Source organism: Scyliorhinus canicula, chromosome 20 (genome assembly GCF_902713615.1).
Source record: "Scyliorhinus canicula chromosome 20, sScyCan1.1, whole genome shotgun sequence".
NCBI classification, from domain to species: Eukaryota; Metazoa; Chordata; class Chondrichthyes; order Carcharhiniformes; family Scyliorhinidae; genus Scyliorhinus; species Scyliorhinus canicula.
In genome coordinates, this window is record NC_052165.1 from 67,825,326 (window position 1) to 67,850,458 (window position 25,133).

The 25,133-nt window shown below is 44.3% G+C and overlaps 1 protein-coding gene across 5 annotated transcripts; it reads left to right on the forward strand.

Annotated features, from left to right (window-relative positions):
- The first annotated feature begins 99 nt into the window (after positions 1-99).
- Positions 100-25,068, forward strand: cdpf1 (cysteine rich DPF motif domain containing 1). Of its 5 annotated transcripts, none has more exons than XM_038780885.1 (5): positions 152-278; positions 5,386-5,554; positions 17,942-18,048; positions 20,933-21,044; positions 22,752-25,068. In XM_038780885.1, the coding sequence occupies exons 3-5, from the start codon at positions 17,942-17,944 to the stop codon at positions 22,878-22,880; spliced, it is 348 nt and encodes a 115-aa protein (XP_038636813.1). In that variant the 5' UTR covers positions 152-278; positions 5,386-5,554; the 3' UTR covers positions 22,881-25,068. The 5 variants fall into 5 exon arrangements, with proteins under 5 accessions (XP_038636814.1, XP_038636812.1, XP_038636811.1 ...); XM_038780882.1 differs by lacking the exon at positions 5,386-5,554 and adding an exon at positions 17,070-17,337 and having other exon boundaries at positions 152-256; XM_038780886.1 differs by lacking the exons at positions 152-278; positions 5,386-5,554 and adding an exon at positions 100-145.
- The last annotated feature ends 65 nt before the right edge of the window (positions 25,069-25,133 follow it).

Below are 25,133 nucleotides of genomic sequence, written 5' to 3' on the forward strand. Positions count from 1 at the left end.
CGCCTCAGGTTCCGCCCCTTCACCTTTCCGCCCCATGACGTTCTCGCCCCGCACGACACTCTGGCCCCGCCCCTTCTCTTTGGACGACCTAGCCCCGCCCCCAGGCGCCGCAGCGACGCGTACGCAAGGGCGATCACGTGATCAGGTGAGGAGCCGGTCAGGTTGTCATGTGGGCTGACGGCGGAGGGAAGGACCTGCATTTGTATAGCGACTTCCAGGATCGCCGGATGTCTTAAAGCTCTGTTCAATCATCGAGGTACCAGTGCCTTGTACGAAAGGTAGCGGTTAATTTGAGTACACCAAGCTCTCACTATGTGGCAATGAGCAGATAATCTGTTTGGGGGAGGGGGGTAATTATTGGCCAGGGGTGAATAACTCCTGGCTTTTCTTGGAAATAGTTCCATGGAATCCTTGCAGATGGGTGGCATGGTGGAACAGTGGATAGCACTGTTGCTTCACAGCTCCAGGGTCCCAGGTTCAATTCCTGGCTTGGGTCACTGTCTGTGTGGAGTCTGCACGTTCTCCCTGTGTCTGCATGGGTTTCCTCCGGGTGCTCCAGTTTTCTTTCATAAATCCGAAAGACGTGAATTAAACATTCTGCATTCTCCCTCTGTGTACCCGAACAGGTGTCGGAGTGTGGGGAGTAGAGGATTTTCACAGTAACTTCATTTGAAGCCTACTTGTGACAATAAGCGATTTCCATTTCCATGTTTTTAATGTGTGGAATGATCGGTCTGGACTGTACGCAGGACAATACTTTCCGTTCTACCTCGGTACACGTAACAATAAATCAAATCAAATCAAATGCACCCCTTCCTGATCGGAGGTGTGTGGAAAATCTCATCCAAACAGATAAGTATAATCCAAATAAATCAGAATGAACTTGAAGCGTTAACTTTGTTTTCTCATTGCACATATGCTATCAGACCTGTTTGAGTTTTTCCAGCACTTCCTGTTTTTATTTTAGATCTCCAGCATCTGTTTTGCTTTGGCTGCAGGAAAACAAAGTTAATCTTGGAATGAGGCACAGCTAAAAGAAGAATTTAAACATCAAATCTAATTTGAACAAAGCCCAAAGGATGTACAATCCAAACCCTAACCTCATTCTCTGTGTCCATCAGACACGATTCCCTGTGATGCCCACCACCTATAGAACCTGTGCAGGCACTGTGACTGATTTTCTGTATGAAGATAGCATTTTGTGGCCCCTTAACCAGAATCTTGTAGGTAGGAAAACTATTTTGATACATCCTTTCAAAATCAGGAGCCAAAAAGAAAAAGGTAAAGTTTAAAAGAATAAAAAATGAAGAAATACAAATTCATCTGAATATTTGGGAGTGCAAGTGGCTCGGAATTGGGCCCAGTTCCATAAGTGAACTTTACAAGTCTGGTGGGCAGGGTCAAGGCAGATCTATCCAGGTGTGACAGTCTTCCCCTATCGTAGGCAGGGCAGGTGCAGGAGGTTAAGATGAACATTTTTCTGCAGTTATTTTTGTTTCACTGTTTACTGATCTTTTTGTCGAAATTGTTTTTTTTAATGGGGTGGATATGTTGGTTTTGTCTTTTGTGCGGGCAGGTAAGGTGGCAAGGATTAGGGGGTCAGTACTTCACAAGAGGGCAATAGTCGGCGGGGGTGGGGTGGGGGGCTTGGCCCTTCTGAAACTGTTATACAATTTTTGGCGTCGAAAGCGGAGAAGGTGCGGGATTGAAGCAGGGAGACGGAGGCTTTGTGGATGAGGATGAAGGAAATTGTGGTATTACTCACCCCGGCCAGTCAAAGTATAGCCCCATGATAACTTAACTATGGCGTGCTGAATCGCCAACACTGCAGGCGTGACTGCAGACTATTCAATTGTGGAAGATGTCACAGCTAAAACTAACACAACACCCACAAATACACACACGATTAACTGGATAATGAAGAGGAGGTTGCCGGTTGATTCAGGCCAGGGATTTGAATTCTGTTAGGATACCGGACCAGACCCCAACTTCTGTTAGAATAACGGACGAGAACCCCAAACAATTTTTCAATTTGTAAAACTGTGAGGAAAAGATACTTCACCCCAGGAGTGATGACTGACCAATAGGTATCTTTTGAAACAAACTTTAATTTAAACACAGAATTAACCATATTAACATCAAATAAATAGCTTTACAATTGTCAGTTCAACAGTTCTTAACTAAAAGGAAAAACTTAGTTACTAGCTACACCTGCCACTAATTCCAATTAAGCAACCCAATGCAATAACATTCTCGAGGGTTGCAGGAGAAGGTAGCAAGACAGTTGGGGAGAGCAGTTAATGAAGTGAATAATTATCCTCGGCTTTATTGATAGAAGCACACAGAGTACAAGAACATGGAGGCTATGCTGAATGTAGTTAGACCTCAGCTGGAATAGTGTGTACAGTTCTGGGCGCCACACTATAGGAAGGATGGGAATGCATTGGAGAGAGTGCAGAAGAGGTTCACAAGAAGAGTTCCATGGATGAGAAACTTCAGTTCTGAGGATAAATTGTAGAGTTTGGGACTGTTCTCCTTGGAGAGAAGAAGGTTAAGAGAAGATTTGATATCGAGATGTTCAAAATCCTGAGAGGGGCTGGACAGAGGAGATAGGGAGAAACTGTTCCTGCTTGTAAAAGGATCAAGACGAGAGAGCACAGATTTAAAATGATTTGCAAAACAAGCAAATGTGAGGTGAGAAAAAACTTTTTCGCACAGCGAGTGGTCCAGGCCTGGAATGCACTGCCTGGAAGTGTGGCGGAGGCAGGTTCAATCATAGAATTTACAGTGCAGAAGGAGGCCATTCGGCCCATCGAGTCTGCACCGGCTCTTGGAAAGAGCACCCTACCCAAGCCCACACCTCCACCTTAACCCCTTAACTCAGTAACCCCACCCAACACTAAGGGCAATTTTGGACACTAAGGGCAATTTAGCATGGCCAATCCACCTAACCTGCACATCTTTGGATTGTGGAAGGAAACCGGAGCACCCGGAGGAAACCCACGCACGCACGGGGAGAACGTGCAGACTCCGCACAGACACTGAACCAAGCCGGAAATCTAACCTGGGACCCTGGAACTGTGAAGCAATTGTGCTAACCACCATGCTACTGTGCTGCCCAAATCGAGGCATTCGAGAGGGCATTAGATGATTAAATGAATAGGAATAATATGCAGGGTTACGGGGGAAAATGTAGGGAAATGACTCTAAATGGCTCATTTGAAGAGCCAGTGCAGACACGATGGACTGAATGGTCTCCTTCTGCGGTATAATAATTCCAAGATTCTACAGTTCAAATATCACTTTTAAATAAAGTTAACAAAACAGGTTTACTTGCACAGCCTTGCAGACCTTTCGAGAGCAGATCCTCCAGTACACTTCTGCTCAACCTAACAGCATTTGATAAAGCTACTGTTCAACTTAAAATCCTGACTGGAATTCTCCGTTCGTTGGGATTCTCTTTTCCCACTGACAGCGCACCCTCGGCCATGGGTTGGCTTCAGTGGGAAATCCCATTGACTTTAAAAATATATATTTTTATTGAAAACACCTGTCTATCTCTCTGGAGGAATGCCCTACGGATCCTTGGGGCCTTGCCCGCCAATTAAAAGAGGACACTAATTTATTGACACTAATAAAGAAAGATTTGGGGATAAAAGTGGAGAGACACTGCAAAAGAAATAAAAACCTCGAGAGGACATTCATTTCAATAGTCTGAACCCTGCCCGCCAAGAATAGGAGAAGGTTATCCCACTCCTGCAAGTTAGATTTGACACTATTAACCAGACTGGCATAAATTAATTTATGAAGCGAGGCCCAATCATGGGCCACCCAGACTCCCAGATAACGAAAGTTAGATCTGGCAAGGCGAAAGGGCAACATTCCCTGATCAACTCTCCTCCCCAAGAGTCAACTAGAAAGTGTTCACTCTTGTCCAAATTCAGCTTATTCCCCGAGAAGGAGCCAAAACTCCTAAGTAGCTTCATTATCTCATCTGTAGTGGAAACTGGGTCCATTATATAAAGAAGCAGATCATCTGCGTACAAGGACACCCTTTGCTCTCTCCCTCCCTGATTTATCTCCTTCCACTCACCGGAAGACATTCACGCTGTGGCTAGCGGTTCATGTGCTAAAGCAAATAGAAGAGGAGACAATGGATTTCTGCGTACCCCTATTCAATGGAAAATAACCCGAGCTCAAGGCATTAGGCCTCCTTCAGGAATAGGGAAATGGAGGCCTGCACTAGTGTAATGGGCAACAAACCCCAGGACAAGGAATTATTGAACATATCTGATATTAAAGGGATCAACTGACCTATGAACCTCTCACAATAATAATAGTATAATAATATTTATTAGTGTCACAAGTAGCCGAACATAAACACTGCAATGAAGTTTGTTTTTTAATTTAGAGTTCCCAATTTCTTTTTCCAATTAAGGGGCAATTTAGCGTGGCCAATCCACCTACTCTGCACATAGAACATAGAACAGTACAGCACAGAACAGGCCCTTCGGCCCTCGATGTTGTGCCGAGCAATGATCACCCTACTCAAACCCACATATCCACCCTATACCCGTAACCCAACAACCCCCCCCCCCCTAACCTTACATTTTAGGACACTACGGGCAATTTAGCATGGCCAATCCACCTAACCCGCACATCTTTGGACTGTGGGAGGAAACCGGAGCACCCGGAGGAAACCCACGCACACACGGGGAGGACGTGCAGACTCCGCACAGACAGTGACCCAGCCGGGAATCGAACCTGGGACCCTGGAGCTGTGAAGCATTTATGCTAACCACCATGCTACCGTGCTGCCCATCTTTGGGTTGTGGGGTGAAACCCATGCAAACACAAGGAGAATGTGCAATCTCCACACAAACAATGACCCGGGGCCGGGATTGAACCCGGATCCTCAGCACCATGAGGCAGAGGTGCTAACCACCGTGCCACCCAATGAAGTTACTGTGAAATATCTAACTCAATCGGGAATGCATCAGGGCCGGGATCTTTACCCATCTGCATTAACCCAACGCATTTCATAATTTCTTCAGGATCCAGCGGGGATTCTAACTCCTCCCACCTCGCCACCTATGGGAAGGATAACCCATCCGAAAACTTCGTCATTGTTGAACTCTCCTCTGGGGACTCCAACCTATAGGGATTCCGATAGAATGTTTCAAATGTCGCATTGACCTTAGAGAGAATGGAAACCAAACTGCCACCCGAATCCCTTAACTCCACAATTTCCCAGGTAGCCGTCAGCCGCCTCAGCCGATGAGCTAAAAGGCGACTGACCTCCGCGTGTTCAGAAAAAGTCTCTCTCAGACGTCGTAGCTGGCTCAGCGCTTTACCTGATGATAGCAATTCAAATTGTGTCTGCAGCTTCTTCCTGCTTGTAAGCAGCTCCGGGGTGTGGACAAGCGATGGTCCACTTTGAGGATGGAGTTCACCAGCCTCTGCCACTCCATCCGCACAGTCCTTTCCATGTATACTTTGAAAGAAATTATCTTCCCCCTGATGACCGCTTTAAGGGCTTCCCACAACGTAGAAGGTGAGATAGAATCACTTTTATTAAATTTAATATCTTCCCCAATGGAGGAGGACATTCTTTCCCAAAATCTTTTGTCCGCCAACATCATGAATCTTCATGGCGGGCACTGGGAGGGACCTGACTCCAGCATCAAAGCTACAAAATGTGGGGCATGACCCAATCACAATCATCGAACATCCTTCCTCCACCCATGGGAGGAGAGACCTACCCACCTCAAAAAATTCAATGTGTGAGTAAACCTGATGGACATGGGAAAAGAAAGAAAACTCTTTATCTCTTTGGTGAAAAAAAAAAGCCCCGGATTTGTCTCCCCCCCCCCCCCCCCCCCCCCCCCCCCCCCCCCCCCCCCCCCCCCTCCCTCTGCCCATGAAAGCCAACAACGCTTTTGCCACACCTGATGGAGTCAGAGATTTGGGTCTGGATCCATCCAACCTTGTATCTACAACACAGTTTAATCCCCCCTTCTCCCCCCCCCCCACCCCAAAGTTATCTGATGTGAATCCAATGGAATGGAGACTAGCAACTTATTAATAAAACCTGTATCATCCCGCATAGAAATTCGCCGCATAGAGATTAATCAGGCCTCCCGAGGTGCCCGCCAAGGATTGACAATCACACGTCTGCCATTAGGGTCCACCAAGATCTTAACGGCCGAAAATTGAACCCTTTTATTGATCAAATTTGCCATGCTCCCCCCCCCCCCCCCCCCCCCCCCCCCCCCACCCTCACCCAGGACCCTACAATCAAAGCCCGAGTGACTTATTTGACTCACCCACCCCTTCTTTGTCTGGCCCGATATCCGCAAATGAGTCCTCCTGTGGAAACACCACATCAGTATTCAAATGTTTAAGAGGAGCAAATAGCCTTGACCTTTTTCACTGGGTAGTCAACCCCATTGCATTCCACGAGGCCAACCAAAATGGGGGCCACCCACTCCCACTCGATACGGAGGCAGCCATTTCCACCAAGAGGGGTTATCCAATAATTACGTGGAGAGTACAGGCACCAGGCTCACCCAAGATGGCTGCCAAACCCACCAACAAGACAAAACAAAGAAAAATCTCTAGTCACCGTCAGCAAACTATCCCTACCCCCTTCTCCCACCTCCCCAAACAGTGCCACACTCAAATGAACATACAAATAACCATGAGGTGAGCAAAAACCACGAAACCCTACTTCTACCAACCCTAACACCAAACAGAATAAAAACACAAAGCTCGTTATCTAAACCCAAATTAATATAATGAACTGAAGCTACCACCTTCTCTCGTTAGCTAACTCTTCAGCAGGGCAGCCCCTGCCCAGAGTGGAGAAAAATACCAACAAGGAAAAGACACAAAGTGTAAAACAAATCCTTAAAGCATAATACTCTAACAGGGAGCTATATAATTCCCATAATAGTGATAACACAAAGAACAAGACCCCCATACCAGTGAGCCCCCCTCCAAATCCACCTTTCAAAATACTTATCCCACATAAGAACAAAGAAATGTGAACATGTGCAAGAAACTCCAACAACTCCCCATTTCCACATTGCCCCCACCCCCAAAACTTACCCTGCCCCAAAAACATCTCCCGCCCCCAAAACCTCCAGAAACTTCAGAGAAACCTCCATCAATCTTGTCCAGCCCATATTTTTTAACAAAAGATTCCATCTCCACTGACATCACCACTCTGGGTGACATCTCAGGCCAATTTAAAAAGAGCAACTTTAACTCATTCCCAGTGAGTTCTCCCAGTGAGCCAGAGTAATATCAAGGAAGATAGGAAGAGATTTTTTTCAATCTGTAAAAGGTAAGAGAGAGGCAAAAATAGACATTGGACCACAAGAAAATGTGGCTGGAGAAGTAATAATAGGAAACAAAGAAATGGCAGATAAACTGAATAGTTACTTTGCATCAGTCTTCACGGTGGAAGACACCAGTGGGATGCCAGAGCTCCAGGAGAACCAGGGGGCAGAGGTGAGTGCAGTCACCATTACTAAGGACCATTACTGGGGAAACTGAAAGGCCTGAAGGTGGATAAGTCACCGGATGGACTACACCTCAGGGTCCTAAAAGTGATAGCTGAGGAAATTGTGGAGGCATTAGAGATGATCTTTCAGGAATCACTGGAGGCAGGAAGGGCCCCAGAGGACTGGAAGGTGGCTAATGTAACACCACTGTTTAAGAAGGGAGGGAGGCAGAAGACGGGAAATTATAGGCCGGTTAGCCTGACTTCGGTCATTGGTAAAGTTTTAGAGTCTGTTATTAAAGATGAGATCATGAAGCACTTGGAAGTGCATGGTAAAATAGGACTTGAGTCAGCACGACTTTGTCAAAGGGAGGTCGTGTTTGACAAATCTGTTTGAGTTCTTTGAGGAGATAACAAGCAAGTTAGACAAAGGAGAATCAGTTGATGTGATTTATTTAGATTTCCAGAAGGCTTTTGACAAGGTGCCGCATAGGAGACTGTTAAATAAGTTAAAAGCCCATGTGTTAAGGGTAAGATCCTGGCATGGATAGAGGATTGGCAGAAGGCAAAGAGTGGGGATAAAGGGGTCTTTTTGAGGATGGCAGCCGGTGATTAGTGGTGTGCCTCAGGGACCACAACTTTTTACAATATACATTAATGATCTATAAGAAGGTACTGAAGGCACTGTTGCTAAGTTTGCAGATGATACAAAGATCTGTAGTGGGACAGGTAGTATTGAGGAAGCAAGGGGACTGCAGAAGGACTTGGACAAGCTAGGAGAGTGGGCAATGAAGTAGCAAATGAAGTACAATGTGGAAAAGTGTGAGGCTATACACTTTGGAAGGAAAATCTAGGCATGGAGTATTTTCTAAATGGAGAAATGCTTCGGAAGGCACAAAGGGACTTGGGAGTCCTTGTTCACAATTCTCTTAAGGTTAATGTGTAGGTTCAGTTGGCAGTTAAGAAGGCAAATGCAATGTTAGCATTCATGTCGAGACGGCAGGGATATACTTCTGAGGCTCTATAAGGCTCTGGTCAGACCCTATTTGGAGTATTGCCCCATATCTAAGGAAGAATGAAGGGTCCAGAGGAGGTTCACAATAATGATCCCTGGAATGAACAACTTGTCGTATGAGGAACGTTTGAGGACTCTGGATCTGTACTCGTTGGAGTTAGAAGGATGAGAGGGGATCTTTTGAAAGGTACAAGAATACTGTGAGGCCTGGATAGAGTGGATGTGGAGAGGATGTTTCCTCTTGTAGGAAAAACTAGAACCAGAGGACACCATTTCAGATTAAAGGGACGATACTTTAAAACCGAGATGAGGAGGAATTTTTTCAGCCAGAGGGTGAATCTGTGGAACTCTTTGCCGCAGAAGGCTGTGGAGGCCAATTCACTGGGTGTCTTTAAGACAGAAATAGATAGGTTCTTGATTAATAAGGGGATCAGGGGTTATGGGCAGAAGGCAGGAGAATGGGGATGAGAAAACATCAGTCATGATTGAATGGCGGAGCAGACTCGATTGTCTGCCCAAGTGGCCTAATTCTGTTCCTATGTCTTATGGACACATCAAAAAATAGTCTTTTGCCTCAGAAGTCCCTCAGCCACGCCGGCTACACCACCCCAAATCGAACTCCACTCTTATACAGGATGGCATTCGCCTTGTTAAACGTCGTCCGCTTCCTTGCCATATCCGCACCAACGTCTTGATAAAGCCTGATGGAATGGCCTTCCCATTTATAGTCGCGATATTCCTTTGTGTGGAAGCTGTAGAGCCTCACTCTAACAGCCCGTGCTGGTTCATTGGGCATGACTTCTGTTAAGAGTGTCCGATGGGGATCGGCTTGATCCAGCTCTGGTGTAGATAATAATATAATAATAATAATCTTTATTGTCACAAGTAGGCTTACATTAACACTGTAATAAAGTTACTGTGAAAAGCATCTAGTCGCCACATTCCGGCACCTCTTCGGGTACACAGAGGGAGAATTCAGAATGTCCAAATGACCTAACAGCACGTCTTTCGCGACTTGTGGCAGGAAACTAGAGCACCCAGAGGAAACTCATGCAGACAAGGGGAGAACATGCAGACTTCACACAGACAGTGACCCAAGCCGGGAATCGAACCTGGGACCCTGGCGCTGTGAAGCAACAGTGCTAACCACTGTGCTACCAGATGTGAATCCACCTTCCCCACAATGTTCCCAAACATCTTGCAAAAGTATTCACTGGGAGTTGGGCCTCCATTCCCTCTGGCATCCCTCTGATCTGAGTATTCCGATCCTGGAACGATTCTCCAAATCATCCACTTTGGCCCTCAGTGCTTTATTCACACCAGCCATCTGAGACATCTTAGATTTCAGAGAGGCAATCTAGGCTCTATGCGTCAAGAGAGCCACTTCTGGGGCAACACGGTGGTGCAGTGGTTCGCAGTGCTGCCTCACACGCCGAGGTCCCAGTTTCGATCCTGGCTCTGGGTCACTGTCCGTGTGGAGTTTGCACATTCTCCCCATGTTTGCGTGGGTTTCGCCCCCACAACCCAAAGATGTGCAGGCTAGATGGATTGACCACGCTAAATTGCCCCTTAATTGAAAAAAATGAATTGGGTACTCTAAAATTTAAAAAACAGAGAGCTGCTTCCACCGCCTTTATCACATATCACAGTGCCGTGCACTTTTACTGACTGGTTGGTCTTCTCCAATGCCAACCCCTTTGACTTATGAAGGTCCTCAGCCACAACCCGCTGTTAGTGGAGCTGCCAGAGTCCCAGCATCCGCCACCATTTGATTCAATGAATAGCACTGAGAAGGCTTCAATTTACTTTGCCCTGGTCCTTCTGAACATTTTCCTTATGTGGGAACCTTATACCATCGCACAAGTGGGATTTCCAGCAAAAATACCCCAGTAACTGTTCGAGAAGGGCTAAAAAGTATCCCAGTGGGAGCCACTATGTTTTACCTCTACGTACTGCCACTGGAAGTCTGGGAAATCCTATTGACAAGCGGTGGGAAGAGAGAATCCCACCGTGAGCAAACTGCATACTGCTGAGAAACACTTGACCGTGCGACCAGAGAATACCGCCCTCTATAACAGACTGCAAGACTACAGACCCACCTGGCTCCTCTAATTAATTAAATGATCTGTATCCCAATACGTTCCATGACCAGCTTAGCTAGGACTAAATACAATCTCATAAATTATCTACGTTGCAGGGAATCTCCAGCAATCACAGCATTTGATGTGCAGCCAATTAAGTGTCTGGAATTAATGGTTCCCTCCCCTTTAGCGACTTTATAGTTACAGCTTTAGTAGATCACTACCGGTATGTATTTTAAACCAGGGTTTTTAAATAACATTGCTACAACTGAATATAAAACATATAATAATTTCTACATTCATCACACTTCTGATCCCTAGTCTGTATGTCTTGGTGCAGAATTAATAGAATGCTTAATAAACTATGCACAATTTTATTTGATAAAAACTTTTTGCAAAATGTATGTTTCCAACTGTTATACTATGTATAATTGTTGATAAATTGTACAAAATATTGAAAGTAGTTTGAGTACAAAGAGTCAATCTTTGTTGCACAGTCCCTTTTATATGATTTGACAGCAATGTTGCATCGCATAGCTGTCGGAATGAAAGGCATTTTACGAAATGTTCAAGGCTGGACTAAATTCTGTATGGTTTAATAAGTATGAATTAATTAACTAATAAGTAATATTATAGGGGGACTTCCGGTGGCGGCCATGGAGGAATAGGTCGCACATTTGATAGCTCCCACCTGTGATGGACTTTTGGACCTTTTTCTCGCGTTTTTTTCTGGATTTTATTGGATAAATCGGTGAAGAGTGAGACAGTGAGGAGAAATCCCCCTCCAATGTATGGAGAATTGGACCAGAAGTGGCCGTGTGAGAAGACAAAGTTCTACAAGGAAGACGCGAGCAGAACTGGCAACGCGGGAAAGTATGGCGGAGAAGCAGGGCCGCGAGGAAATGGCACAGTGGTCGACGGAGCAGCTGCCGAAGTTTTTTGAAGATTGCTTCACCAAGCTGAAGAAGGACCCGATCAAGGCTTCAATTGATCAGATGGTGCAGAATCAAGAAACCCATGGACATGCGATCCAGGAGGTGGAGAAAAAGTGTCCGAGCACGAGGAATACCTAACCGTGCTGGAGACCAAGGTGAAGATGATGAATGACCGTCAGAAAATAATGCAGGAGAAGGCAGAAGGACTGTGGCAGAATTGAGAAATGGTTGTGTACCGATGTAGCCTCATGTAACTTTAGTTTTTCACTGCATGTTGGTGGATGTACTAAATGAGTCAACGCTGTATATATTTGGACAAGGGAAGAGATGGGGCTTTCATTTGCAATGATAGTTCTTTGAGGCTTGGGTGTGTATGCGGCGGTTGTGTGCTAAAGGGGATTTCTTGGTTTTCCTGGGACCAGTCTTACAACACCAGGTTAAAGTCCAACAGGTTTGTTTCAAACACCAGCTTTCAGAGCACTGTTCCTTCCTCAGGTGAATGAAGAGGTATGTTCCAGAAATACCTATATAGACAAATTCAAAGATGCCAGACAATGCTTAGATTGCAAGCATTAGCAGGTGATTAAGTCGTTACAGATCCAGAGATAGGGGTAACCCCAGGTTAAAGAGGTGTGAATTGTCTCAAGCCAGGACAGTTGGTAGGATTTTGCATGCCCAGGCCAGATGGTGGGGGATGAATGTAATGCAACATGAATCCCAGGTCCCGGTTGAGGCCGCACTCATGTGTGCGGAACTTGGCTCTAAGTTTCTGCTCGGTGATTCTGCATTGTCTCGCGTCCTGAAGGCCGCCTTGGAGAACGCTTACCCGGAGATCAGAGGCTGAATGCCCTTGACTGCTGAAGTGTTCCCCAAGTGGAAGGGAACATTCCTGCCTGGTGATTGTCGCGTGATGTCCGTTCATTCGTTGTCGCAGCGTCTGCATGGTCTCGCCAATGTACCACGCTTCGGGACATCCTTTCCTGGGACCAGGAAAGGGGGAAGGAGACCCGGGCGGGGGTCTCCTCGCTGGCCGGTTTAAGCCAACCAGTGAAACGGAGCGAGGTGGGGGGAGGGGCTGCGGCCATCAGAGCCTGGTAGAACAGGTTCCGATGAGTCTAGCCGGGGTGAAAAGTTGGGGGAAGGAACTGAGGTTGGGGGAGGAGTTTACAAGAGGGGGAGGAGTCTGGGAGGGGTGGGGGAGGTTTGGGGGGTGGGGGCTGTCTACAATTCATGGGTGTCATTCACGGTACTCTTTCGGGGATTGGATGGCATTGAATATTAGGGGGAGGGGTTGAGGGTGGACTCTATATGTTAATGATGACCATAGGCGATTCCTGATTCCTTTTTTTCCCACTTTTTTCTTCTTTTTCCCACCGTGGGAGGGTTTGTTTTATTTGATGCTTATATTGTCAGGTGGGCTGCTGTTTGGAACGGTGGGAGGATGGGATCATTGTTGTTGATAAGGGGATAGACATTGTATTTATTACTGTTTACTGTTTGTTGGTGGGGTGTAAACTCTGAAGAAAATATGTAAATGGTGAATAAAAATATTTTTAAAAGAAGAAAAGAATGCAAGAGAAGCTGGAGGACCTGGAGAACAGGAGGCAGAACGTGAGAATCATTGGCCTCCCTGAAGGCAATGAGGAATCGGATGCGAGGGCCTATGTGATGATCATGCTGGAGAATTGATGGGGGCTGAGGTGTTCTCTCGGCTCCTGGAAGTGGATAGAGTGCACAGAGCCCTCGCGAAGAAGCCCCAAGCGAATGATCCGCCGAGGGCGATGGTGGTACCTTTGCATAGATTGTGGTGGGCCAAGAAAGAATGGAGCAGCAGGTGGGAGAATTGAGAACTGCGCATTTATCAAGATCTGGGCGCGGATTTGGCCAAGAGGCGAGCTGGGTTTAATCGGGCAAAAACGGCCCTCTTTAAGAAGGGGGTGAAGTTCGGGATGTTGTACCCAGCCCGTCTGTGGGTTACATATGAGGAACGGGATTTTTACTTTGAAACACCAGACGACCAGACGATGTATTGACTTTCATTAAGGAAAAAAGACTGGATGTGAACTAAAGATACTGAATCCTTGGAGAGAGTATTGCACTGGCGATTTAATTGAGGCATACAAGATGATCAGAGGATTAGATAGGGTGGACATTGAGAGCCTTTTTCCTCGGATGGTGATGTCCAGCACGAGGGGACATAGCTTTAAATTGAGGGGAGATAGATATAGGACAGATGTCAGAGGTAGATTCTTTACTCAGAGAGTAGTAAGGGCGTGGAATGCCCTGCCTGCAACAGTAGTGGACTCGCCAACACTAAACGCATTCAAATGGTCATTCGATAGGCATATGGACGATAAGGGAATAGTGTAGATGGGCTTTAGAGGGGTTTCACATCGAGGGCTGAAGGGCCTGTACTGCGCTGTAATGTTCTATGTTCTATTAGTTGAAAATCACTTTGGTCTGGTTTGAATAAGTAGTGTTACGTGCAGTAAGGGGCTCATTCCAAAATTTGCATCACCGAAGGAAAAAAATTTGCTCTGGATTACCACCTAGAGACCTATGCTGCCAGCACTGCCTGCAGTCACACGTGAAGTAAAGCTAATGGAGCTTGGCATTGGAAATGTGATTTTGAAACTGCCTTCTGGCATGCCTCAGTACCTTCCAGAAAGGAGTGGAGAGCATTCACTGAAAAATGGATATTGGTGGATTTGGGTTGTGGCTATATAGTGGATAATGGATTCTTAAGAGTCAAGAATTTCATATAACAGTATAAACTGTGGGAGTGAACTTTCAATGATTAAGCACTGTCATCACAAGTGTTGAAATACTTCAGCAGACTTTCACTTTTGATTGCACAGTAAAACAGAAGTGAAACTCTGCCGACATTTGAAATATTCTGACTCAATCTTTTCTTCCTTGTTTTTCTTGGCCTTGTGTCAATGTCCTTGGCTCCCAGTCAGATAGCAGCAATTCATCCACAACTAACTTCTTTCCTATTTAAGTGTTGGTGTGGCAAGGTGGCAGGATAGTGACTTGCTTCTTGGTTTGTGCTATGATATAGAAAATCACATGTAATGCCCTGCGTGTGCATTCATTTCTTGGCATCTTGGCCAGCAAGAGGGGATTTGTAGTGTTGTTTATTGCCACTATATTACTGCGGAGGCTATGTTGTTGTAGAATCATAGAATCCCGACAGTACAGAAGGAGGCCATTCGGCTCATCGAGTCTGCACCGAACCACTCCGCCCTCTACCTGTAAACTAACCTGCACATCCCTGGACACTAAGGGGCAATTGATCATGGCCAGTCCACCTAACCCGCACATCTTTAGACTGTGGGAGAAAACCGGAACACCCGGAAGAAACCCACACAGACACGCACCCAAAGCCAGAATTGAACCCGGGTCCCTGGTGCTGTGAGGCAGCAGTGCTAACCACTGTGCCACTGTACCACTTCTATATATCTGGCAAATATGGTGATGTTTGTAGAACTGGTATGCTATCGTCAACGGTAATCTGAGCAATTCTTTCTCATATTCCACAGGTACATGAGTCGTGCCTAGAACTTCCAGGGGTTCCCCGCGTAGGTTTTAAGTCTCGTCGATGTTTTTGTTAGGGTTAGTGGCTGGAGTCCATCTTTGATTTTTCTAAATGGTGCTACTCCCATTACTGATACGGCCGCACCCGTGTCTATTTCCATTATTGTCGGCCGCCCATTCACCCGTGGGGTAATCCGAATGGGTTCTGCTTTCTTCGTCGTAATATTATATAATTGTTCCCCTTTGGAAGAGGATGGGGCATCTAGGTTGTGCACTTCCCTGCGTCCCCACCTGCTATTCCTCTTTTGCCACCTCCTTCTAGGGTTTCTGTCGTTGTTACCCCACTCTGTCGGGTGCCAGAAACAGTCCTTCTCTGTTGGGGGAGCCTCAGCCGGTACTTCCCTCGGTCTCCAGTTAGTCCTGGCAGACTTGGGGGCAGTTCTGGGGTTTTCCTTTTTCCCTCTATTCCTCAGGTTTTTCCTGAGTGTGGCTATCTGGTAGCAGGACCCGTTGTGGTAGTCCCTCTCACAGGTATCTACCTCCATTGGCGTGCCCTGTAGTTCCTGCGCCCCACTTGCTGCCTTTTCTAGGGACAGTGCGAGCTGTAACGCCTGCCTGCAGTCTAGCTCCGTTTCCACCAACAGGCATTTCTGTATTGTGAGGTCATTTATACCACACACTAACCGGTCCCGAAGCATTTCATTTAGCGTCGGGCCGAACTCACATTTTTCCGCCAGCCTTCTCAGGCGGGTCAAGAAATTTGTGACTGACTCCCTGTCTTCCCGCTTCGCTGTGTAGAATCTGTACCTATGCAAAATGAGGGGTGGTTTTGGGTCGTAGTGCTCTTTCACCAATTCCATTACTTCTTGGAAAGTTTTCGTGTCCGGCGCATCGGGATAAGTCAGACTATGTATAATGGCGAAAGCGGAGGGTCCGCACGCCGACAGCAGGCTAAGCCGTCTCCTTTCGTCCGTCAGTATATAATTTGCCCGGAAGAAGTAACACATTCTCTCCACATACTGGGACCAGTCCTCAATAGCCGGGTCGAATGCCTCTAACCTCCCAAAAAACGGCATTTTTTAAATGGCAAGGCTTACCCTCCGAGTGCGGAAGCTGGTCTCCGCAAAATTCGTAGTTTACCTCGTCGCCACTGTAGTAATCCACGGGAGGCAGGAGTTCCGTCACCACACCAATATTTATTTACAATAACGATATTACAGGAGCAGCTAGCAGTCCAGTCAACTTAAGACTAGCTCACAAAGCCTACACAGGTGATTATATGGGCCCCCTCAATGAGCTATCATTGAGGGAGCTCATACTCCAATTGGCCAACCAATAAAGCCAATTGGAGTTCATTATATGTTGTAACCACATTTAAAGTGAGACAGCGGCCTTTAAAGGTTAACCAAACGTGTGATGCCATTTTAATCTAGTCTGGGAATCGAGAGTTAAAACAGTTGAGTAGTTTGCACAGCAGTCAAGACAAAGAAATCCGAAAGGGGTTGGTGTAAAATGCTGGATGAATTCATTGTTAAAAATGGAGTGGAAGCTTTGTTTAAGAGTGTCATTTGGAAAACCTGGACTGGATTTTGAATGCAAACCGTTAAAGGAAAGTACTTTTCTTATGAGAAGATTTTACAGCGTGTTTTTGGTAGTAGAGTTTGGAAACTCTCGTGTCAATCATCTGGGGGGTTCTGAGGAGAAAACCACACACACTAACTTGGGTTCAGAGCGGAGTGCATGTATTTGACCACAGTCAGCTTATGTGCTTAAATGGGACTGTATTAATGAGATCATTGTATCATTAGAGGAACTTTGTAATCAATTTAATCTCTAAATCTGGGTGAATTTGTTAAGCTGAGAAAGAGTAAAGAAGTATTGTAGCATCCAATTGTTTCATGTCTGATAAATGTTTCCTTGTTGTTAAAGTGTAGTGCTCCTGTTACACTGTTTCTCCATGTTTTATTTTTAAAAGTTATACTCTTTTGAGCCAGGTTCCACTCTGGGATCTTCACATCCAGCTATAATATCAACTGGATCACAACACAATGATAAAATAGAAAACTATATTCAAGAAAAAGGAACAATTTGGGAAGAATTAGCAGAATTATGGGATGAAGGGGCGGCAGCAGTAACAGTGAGAAGACTAACAAACTGCGGAATCCAAGCTACTATTCCTTATTCGAGACCAGAGACTCAGTGATTTCAGGATAGTCAGCATTTGGAGGTCAGCAAGTCTTGTTCTCACCCTGGATGTTCCACGTGAGTGTATTTTCAGCAAGGGTTACAGGATGGCAATTAAAAACAGAAACTCTCACTGATCATTTCTGCCCAATAATTGCAGTGGTTGCCGAGGCCAACTGTTTTGCCCAGTGATACTCGATAAAAATGAGCTGACTGAGTGAAAATCCATATGTGACTGTGGACCTTCCTCCTCTGCATAGTTTATTTTCAGTCAACCACAGGTCGAACCAGAAACTGATTTAAGAACTAGGAGTAGGAGTAGGCCATCTGGCCCCTCGAGCCTGCTCCGCCATTCAATGAGATCATGGCTGATCTTTTGTGGACTCAGCTCCACTTTCTGGCCCAAACACCATAACCCTTAATCCCTTTATTCTTCAAAAAACTATCTATCTTTATCTTAAAAACTTTTAATGAAGGAGCCTCAACTGCTTCACTGGGCAAGGAATTCCATAGATTCACAACCCTTTGGGTGAAAAGTTGCTCCTAAGCTCCTTTCTAAAGCCTGTGCTGCCAATTCAGTCCGTTACAAATGCTAACAATCCCATTTTCTTATGCTGTATGTAAATAGGAAATCTGTCATGAGTAATAATAAATGAAATGGCTTCTTGCACCTTTGTTTCAGATGCAGTCCGTTGAAGAGCCAGAAGGGGTGTTTGAATGTCGGTTGTGTGGACTCAGAGCACCGTACAGTTACCATGGACAGAAGCCCCCAAACGCATGCTCTGTTGTGTTAGTAACTTTTGATCATTATAACAATATGTTATTCAGCAGCAGATAGTAGAGACTCCGTAGTATCATAGAAACTTACAGCACATTTGGTTCATTGTGCCTGTGCTGCCTGTTTAATAGAGCAGACATACTTCATCCCTGATGTTTATATTTAAAGTAGGCAGTGACTATTTAAGCATTGTGGTCTGAAATCTCCTCCAAATTTGCACCCTGATCCACTCATAATCTAGATGTAAACCAATTACATGGCTTAAAACATCATGGAATTTTGGGCATATGTAAATTACCCAGAGATGTACAATAAGCCCAACTCTCCTCGATCTTTAGCTATCAGACTCCATTAAACCACAATAACCTTCCACCAAACTCTCAAACTGGAATATCTTAACAGTGCTCATTCAGGGAGGTCACTCAACATTTTCAGCAAGAAACAAAGCTAACTTTCTGTTACTTCAATTATTTTAAGAGTGTTCTTCACTGATTGGTTTACCTTGATTTATGATTTAATTTAAGTTCAGTACTACTTGGACACAATACTTGGATGTATCTTGACGTTGGCAAAATAAGGGCAAAAATGCGCATATTTCTGGGCCTCAATTACCTGTGACACCCAAGGCTTCAGGCCTACAAGTTCATTCTTAAACCAGAATGATACTTGGGGGCAGCAGGGTAGCATGGTGGTTAGCATAAATGCTTCACAGCTCCAGGGTCCCAGGTTCGATTCCCGGCTGGGTCACTGTCTGTGTGGAGTCTGCACGTCCTCCCCCTGTGTGCGTGGGTTTCCTCCGGGTGCTCCGGTTTCCTCCCACAGTCCAAAGATGTGCGGGTTAGGTGGATTGGCCATGCTAAATTGCCCGTAGTGTCCTAATAAAAGTAAGGTTAAGGGGGGGGGGGGGTTGTTGGGTTACGGGTATAGGGCGGATACGTGGGTTTGAGTAGGGTGATCATGGCTCGGCACAACATTGAGGGCCGAAGGGCCTGTTCTGTGCTGTACTGTTCTATGACACCAAGGTTAAATTCTGAGGAGAGATTACACAAACTAACGTTATGTTCCCCCAGGAGTTTAAAAATTTGGGGTGATTTGATCAAAGCTTTCACGATATTATGGAGATTGGTAGGGAACATGGGAAAAAACTATCTCCGATGTTCGGAGAGCCCAGAACAAGCGAACATAGCTTAACGACTTTTCACAGTAACTTCATTGCAGTGTTAATGTAAGCCTACTTGTGACAATAAAGAGTATTATTATGAGCCAAGCCTTTCAGAGTGAATTGAGAAAATACTTATATACTTTGGGCAGCACGGTAGCATATGGGCAGCACGGTAGCATAGTGGTTAGCATAATTGCTTCACAGCTCCAGGGTCCCAGGTTCGATTCCCAGCTTGGGTCACTGCCTGTGCACGTTCTCCCCGTGTGTGCGTGGGTTTCCTCCGGGTGCTCCGGTTTCTTGCCACAGTCCAAAGATGTGCAGGTTATGTGGATTCCCCATGCTAAATTGCCCTTAGTGTCCAAAATTGCCCTTAGTGTTGGTTGGGGTTACTGGGTTATGGGGATAGGATAGAGGTATGGGCTTCGGTAGAGTACTCTTTCCAAGAGCCGGTGCAGACTCGATGGGCCGAATGGCCTCCTTCTACACTGTAAATTTTATGATTCAAATGATGGTAGAAGTTTAGAACTCTCTTCAACAAATGGCAATTGATGCTGGACCAATTTGTTTATGCTAAATCTGAGATCAATAGTTTTTTGTTATCCAAAGATAATCAGAGATATGGAGTTAGGTCACAGATTCACCGTGAACTCAGTGGACGATGAAAGAAGCTCGTCGGGCTAAATGGCCTACTCTTAGTCCAATATTGAACCATAACTGTAGAGCTAAAGAACAATTAGTCCCATTACGTGGCTAATTTTATGATTTAAAATCCTGGACCACTCATGATCCAAAGTTATCACATCAGACTGTCAGGAAAAGACCAGACCACCTTTAAGAATCTCTAAATAGTTGGTTATGTAATGGAATTGATAGAGGTCCAGGAGTGTGTCACGTGACTGCCCTCTTGATGTGTGACAATGACAGTAACGCAGTTAAATGCCCAAAAAGAGCTATGAAATGCTTGGTAGAAAAGATGAGACAGACCTGGCAGAATGTATCCTTTTACCGTATTTGAGAATTCCTTTACAGAACCACACTATCTTTGTAAATAAATTGTGGGAGCTACACCACCATGCTGATTTGGTAGAAAAATTATTTAGATCTTGCAGTTGACTACAGTAGAGATATAGCCCGTTGGTATAGCCTGTTTACCTTTCATGGTTTATTTTAAATCAGAAATTCAAAACTTCCAGTAACCTCTGATCAAAGGCTGTTTTAGTTCAGGGCTGTTTTCAGGTAATGCATTTCCATGGCCCTGAGGCTTCTAACTTCCATTAAATTAAATTTGCACTCGTTCTATTCTCATTCATTCTATATTTTTCATTGCTCCATTTTGATTTTCTGGACCCTCAGAAAAGATTGGATTCCACCCCCCCCTTCCCTAATCCCCATTAAAGATTATCTCATTATCATCCTCTCTGCCTTGAAACCCTAGTGAACATTTAATTTAAAAATAATTTGCCTGTGTTGAAGTAAAGTATAAGGGGCTATTTCGCCCATGAAATATGCGGACACTACGTCAGCCCAGATCAATATAAACTTGTGGCCTGTAAATATTTTTTCTTTGTGATGTGCAAGTTACCTGAATACAAGATAAGGTTAGCGGATTAAATGGCAAGGTTTTCAAGCCCATTAAATATAATAAATGTAAAGTGCCTGGTACAAGCACGAGAGTGAAATACAGAAGCTCCACCATGGAGAGTGGATGTTTACCAATTATTTTTTTTTTATAGACTGTTGGAGGAGTGCTACACCATGAATGATCCATTCACCCCTCAAAAGGACACGTTCCTCATCCTTGGCTCCCACTGTTGTCTGTGCAACAATGCCGTGTGCGTTGGGCAAGTATGTTTGCTGCATAATTGCTCATATATCAGTAATTGAGGAGCAAAACCACTTGGATCGCAAGCACAGTGGACAACATTATGCAATGTATCTTCCTCTCTTGCAGAGCTGATGCCAGGGCAAGCCAGATTGCAGTTATCCCTTCCTCCTTTTCCTATATTATTGTACTGCCTTTTCCCAGTGTGTCAAACAGCCAGCCCCATCTTCAGCTTGCCCTGCTGCCACCCCATCGCTTTGTTTTAGAATTCTAAAATTATCTTTGCTCTGCTTTATTCTCACAGACATTACCTGGCTGCTTTGTCTCTCAGAGTATTGCACTGCCTCAAGTTGCACAATTTTCCAGTGGCTTCTTCTGTTGAATTATTGCCTGCCTGCCCTTTTCTTCCTTGTTTGTTATTCCATTCTGCACCCTCTCAACTTCTCAGTGACATTATCTTAACCTTCCAATACCTTTGCTTGCTTGCTTGAAGTCCCCAATTGATTGCCCCTTCCTCATCTTTCTTTGATGTGGCTTATGGACAGGTAAGCCTCCTCCGTTGTCCATTTCTCCCCAAGGCCTGACATTTGATCAATGCAGATAGAGTACCTCAAATTTGGCTATTTGAAAACCGACGGCATCGGAAAAATAAACCTTTGTTTAGGTGGGCCATGCAAAAGTTTAAAAAGTTCATTGGCCTGTTTGGCTGGTCGCTGGATAGGTGTGGTGGAGTGCCAAGCAGTTATACATTTTGTCTGACATTTTGAGTGGCTTAGCGACTCATGACCCTACCTAATCAGTTCAGAAAAGTTTGTGGAGTTGCTGCATTGGTGCGGATTTGCACGCCTGTTGTTTCCCACGCTCCTAGCGGTCGGAGATGTTGACCTCACCCAGGAAGATTAAAAGACTCCAGCAGAATCCAGTGAGGTAGAATATTTAGCTCTATATTGCACTTGGAATCGGGACATATTCTTGCAACAGCATTGAGTTTTGATGCCATTAAGGCCATCGAAGTAGAATCCCCCAACCATTCCAATTAATTCCCAAAAGCCTTTACGTTCCATGGGCAGCCGGGCAAGTCAGTTCAAAGAACATTATTAAAGAGTAGTGTTGAACCTTGCATGAATCAAAATAAAAGTTTTAAGTTCCAGCATTAACATCATTTCAGTTTGATTGTCGTAGGGAGGTCGGGGAGGCATAAGGGAGTTATTAAATCCAATACGTGAGCTGCAAATTAATATCAGCAGAGACGCGGCCATTCATCTAAGATGCTTTGCAATCATAACAGTTGGTTCTCATGTCTCCCCTATTCGCTGAGTTGAGGGTTTCCAATTTCTTTTCTGAAAAGCGACAAGTTTTGAAATCAGGCATGGACTAAGCCCTGAGGTTGCCAGTTTTGAGACACTCTCCTTGTATATCTGATTCTCAAAATCTTACCTCGAATTACTTTAGTCTGATACATTGTAAAGACTGAGTTGCCATTTGAAGTGCTCAGAAGAATTCACATAATTAGCATGTGGTATTGTAGCAAGAAACAACAGGAGTTTTTTGGTAAAAATAGTGGGGGGGAAACCTAAACGTCATAAAGGAAGATAGAAGCAGTTGTGATAGAGGATGTGAGGGGGAGGAACGTGGGATCACAAACATACCTGTGGATTAGAAAGATGTATATTTTTATTAACTTACTACTTTTCTCCTCTTCTCTTTTTTTTCCCAAATAATCCTTTTAGGATTGTAGCCTGTTCTATACAAAGCGATTCTGCATTCCCTGTGTGAAGGAACATATAGACCAATTCCCTGAAGAGATTCAGTTGGACATACAGAAGAAAAAGCAACAAAACCTTCAGGCCTCCAGGTGACACACATCACAGAACCAGTTTTCCGGAGAAAATGCAGGGTTCAAACTCTCACATCCTATCCTACCTGGATATTCGAAAGAGGATTTGCTTTTCCAAAAGTGGAGTAAGAGGCAGTTGTTTATTCATAATTGAACTCCTTACAGTTTCGTTGGGAAATGCTTTCTATAAAGGAAGGAGTCCAGCAAATTTACTCCATTTAAGCAGCACAAATATTGGCGCCGTCTGCAGAAATCATGTTTTAAATGCTTTCCGGTGAGCTACATGGTAGAAATAAAGTCGTCTGAAGAAAGAAAAGGGGAAAAAAAAAATCTTGGTTGTAAGGTTGCTGCAGGGGCATTTATTCAGTTGGGAATGTAAATAATAAGTTTGAAAAATCATAGTTCACTTGGAATTGACGGCCTATTCAAAACTGCGGTGCTGACTGGCGGAAGTGTTGATGTGCAAGAGGAAAAAGATAGGCCCATTGCCGAGTCATCTTTTCAAAGATTAAAAGAAAACCTTTTTAATCCTCAACACATGTTTCACAATATTGAAACACTCTTCTTTCTGCTCATATTCCTTTCCCGGTACAACTCCTGAACAGAAGTGTGGGATATAGACCTTCACTGATGTAGATATTTATTCTGACAGAAATTTCATCACTTCTGTTGTGCACATCTCCATGACATAACTGCTGCACAGTAAAACTGGTTTACCACTGCTGTGAAGAAAAGTTTATCGGAGCTTAGACATTGCCAAAGCCTCTTTAGATGAGTACATCACTCACCTGTAACATTTTGATCTGTTAGCAAGATTGTTAAAGCTTGCAGCACAGGAAGTCTTGTATTATTTTGTAAAAAAATAGACTCTTGTGTATAAAAATGTGTTGGCTGCTGCTGTACAGCCCAGGGAAAGGGAAATATCACAGCTTTTTCAGCAGCTTCATATTTGAATAGTGTGCGGTACTGTAGGGAATCTTTAGTAATCATCAGCATACCTCTAATTGCTAGGTTCTGTAATATGATTTATGAAGGAGGGTCAACATTTGCAGCAAAATGGTACCAAGATATTATTAGCTTCAAGCAAGGGAAAATCATTATTCCATGTAACTGATCTGTCCACATTATTCCCTCATAATTCTAATGGGAGAGGGAATGGAAGTGGATGGGATTATCCACATTATCAAATGCTACAGGGATTGATTAGAACAAGGAGGAATAACAACCCACAGTCACAGAATATATTATTTAAGAGTTGAATCATTAAGAAGGTCGAAGAGACCAAAACACATGATTTGAAAGAGGGTGCAAGTTGGGTTAGAATTGATAGACTAATACACATTCAAGAGGAAAAGCAGGTTGTGAACTGTTGGTATTGCCCAGCTCCAAAGGGGTTATATTACTGGAGGAGCCAGTATCTGGAAAGAGAGAGGTTTGCATTGAACTGTAATAAAAAAAATATATTCCTCCAGACTTGGGCTTAAGTGGCAAGTCTTTCTCCACATCTCCAGTTCTCTCTATACTACTCCTGATTAATGCCCCATTTTCTCCTGCGCTCAGTTAAGATGCTGCTCTCCGTTTCGGTGCTTCGTTTAGTTGGGCATTTTCTGCTCTATCAGATTACAAGCCATGGTGGATGGTTTACTTTCCCTAGACGGGTGTCTTTGATAACATTCAAGATATTATACTGTTCTCTATTCTGCATCCAAGTTTGGCTCAGCAATTTATGGATGTGTTATTTGATCAGTTTTATATATTGCATGCTGATACCCAAGATCTGGGGGCCATTCTTAAGCTACAATAACAATTTGACACATAAGAATAAAATGATTAAACCACTTAATTTCATCCTGAGTTTGGTAATATCTAATTTCTGATTTTTGTTGCTTTTACATGTCATCTAAATCTCCATTGTCTTGTTTCTTTCCTGCTTTTTAAAATTATCCCACTCTCTGATGCTGTTTTCATTGGATTCTTGTTCTTTTTTGACTTTTTCTAGTAACAACACACACTCCCGTTATCCATCAGCACATAATTATAATAGCTGTACTATTCTTTGGTCTTTCCCACACCTTTTGTGTTTGAGCCTCTTTTGGGCATTTAAAAAGAATTGACAATAAACAGCAACACAAACAATTGTTCAGCACATTTGACGTGGTTAAAAGTCTTTGTTCTTTGATGTAAGGAAATAAAGTAAGCAATAGCTTGGAGAAAGTGATACTTTTTTTTAACCTTTAATGAATTTTATTTTGAATTGGTACCCGAAAATACACAA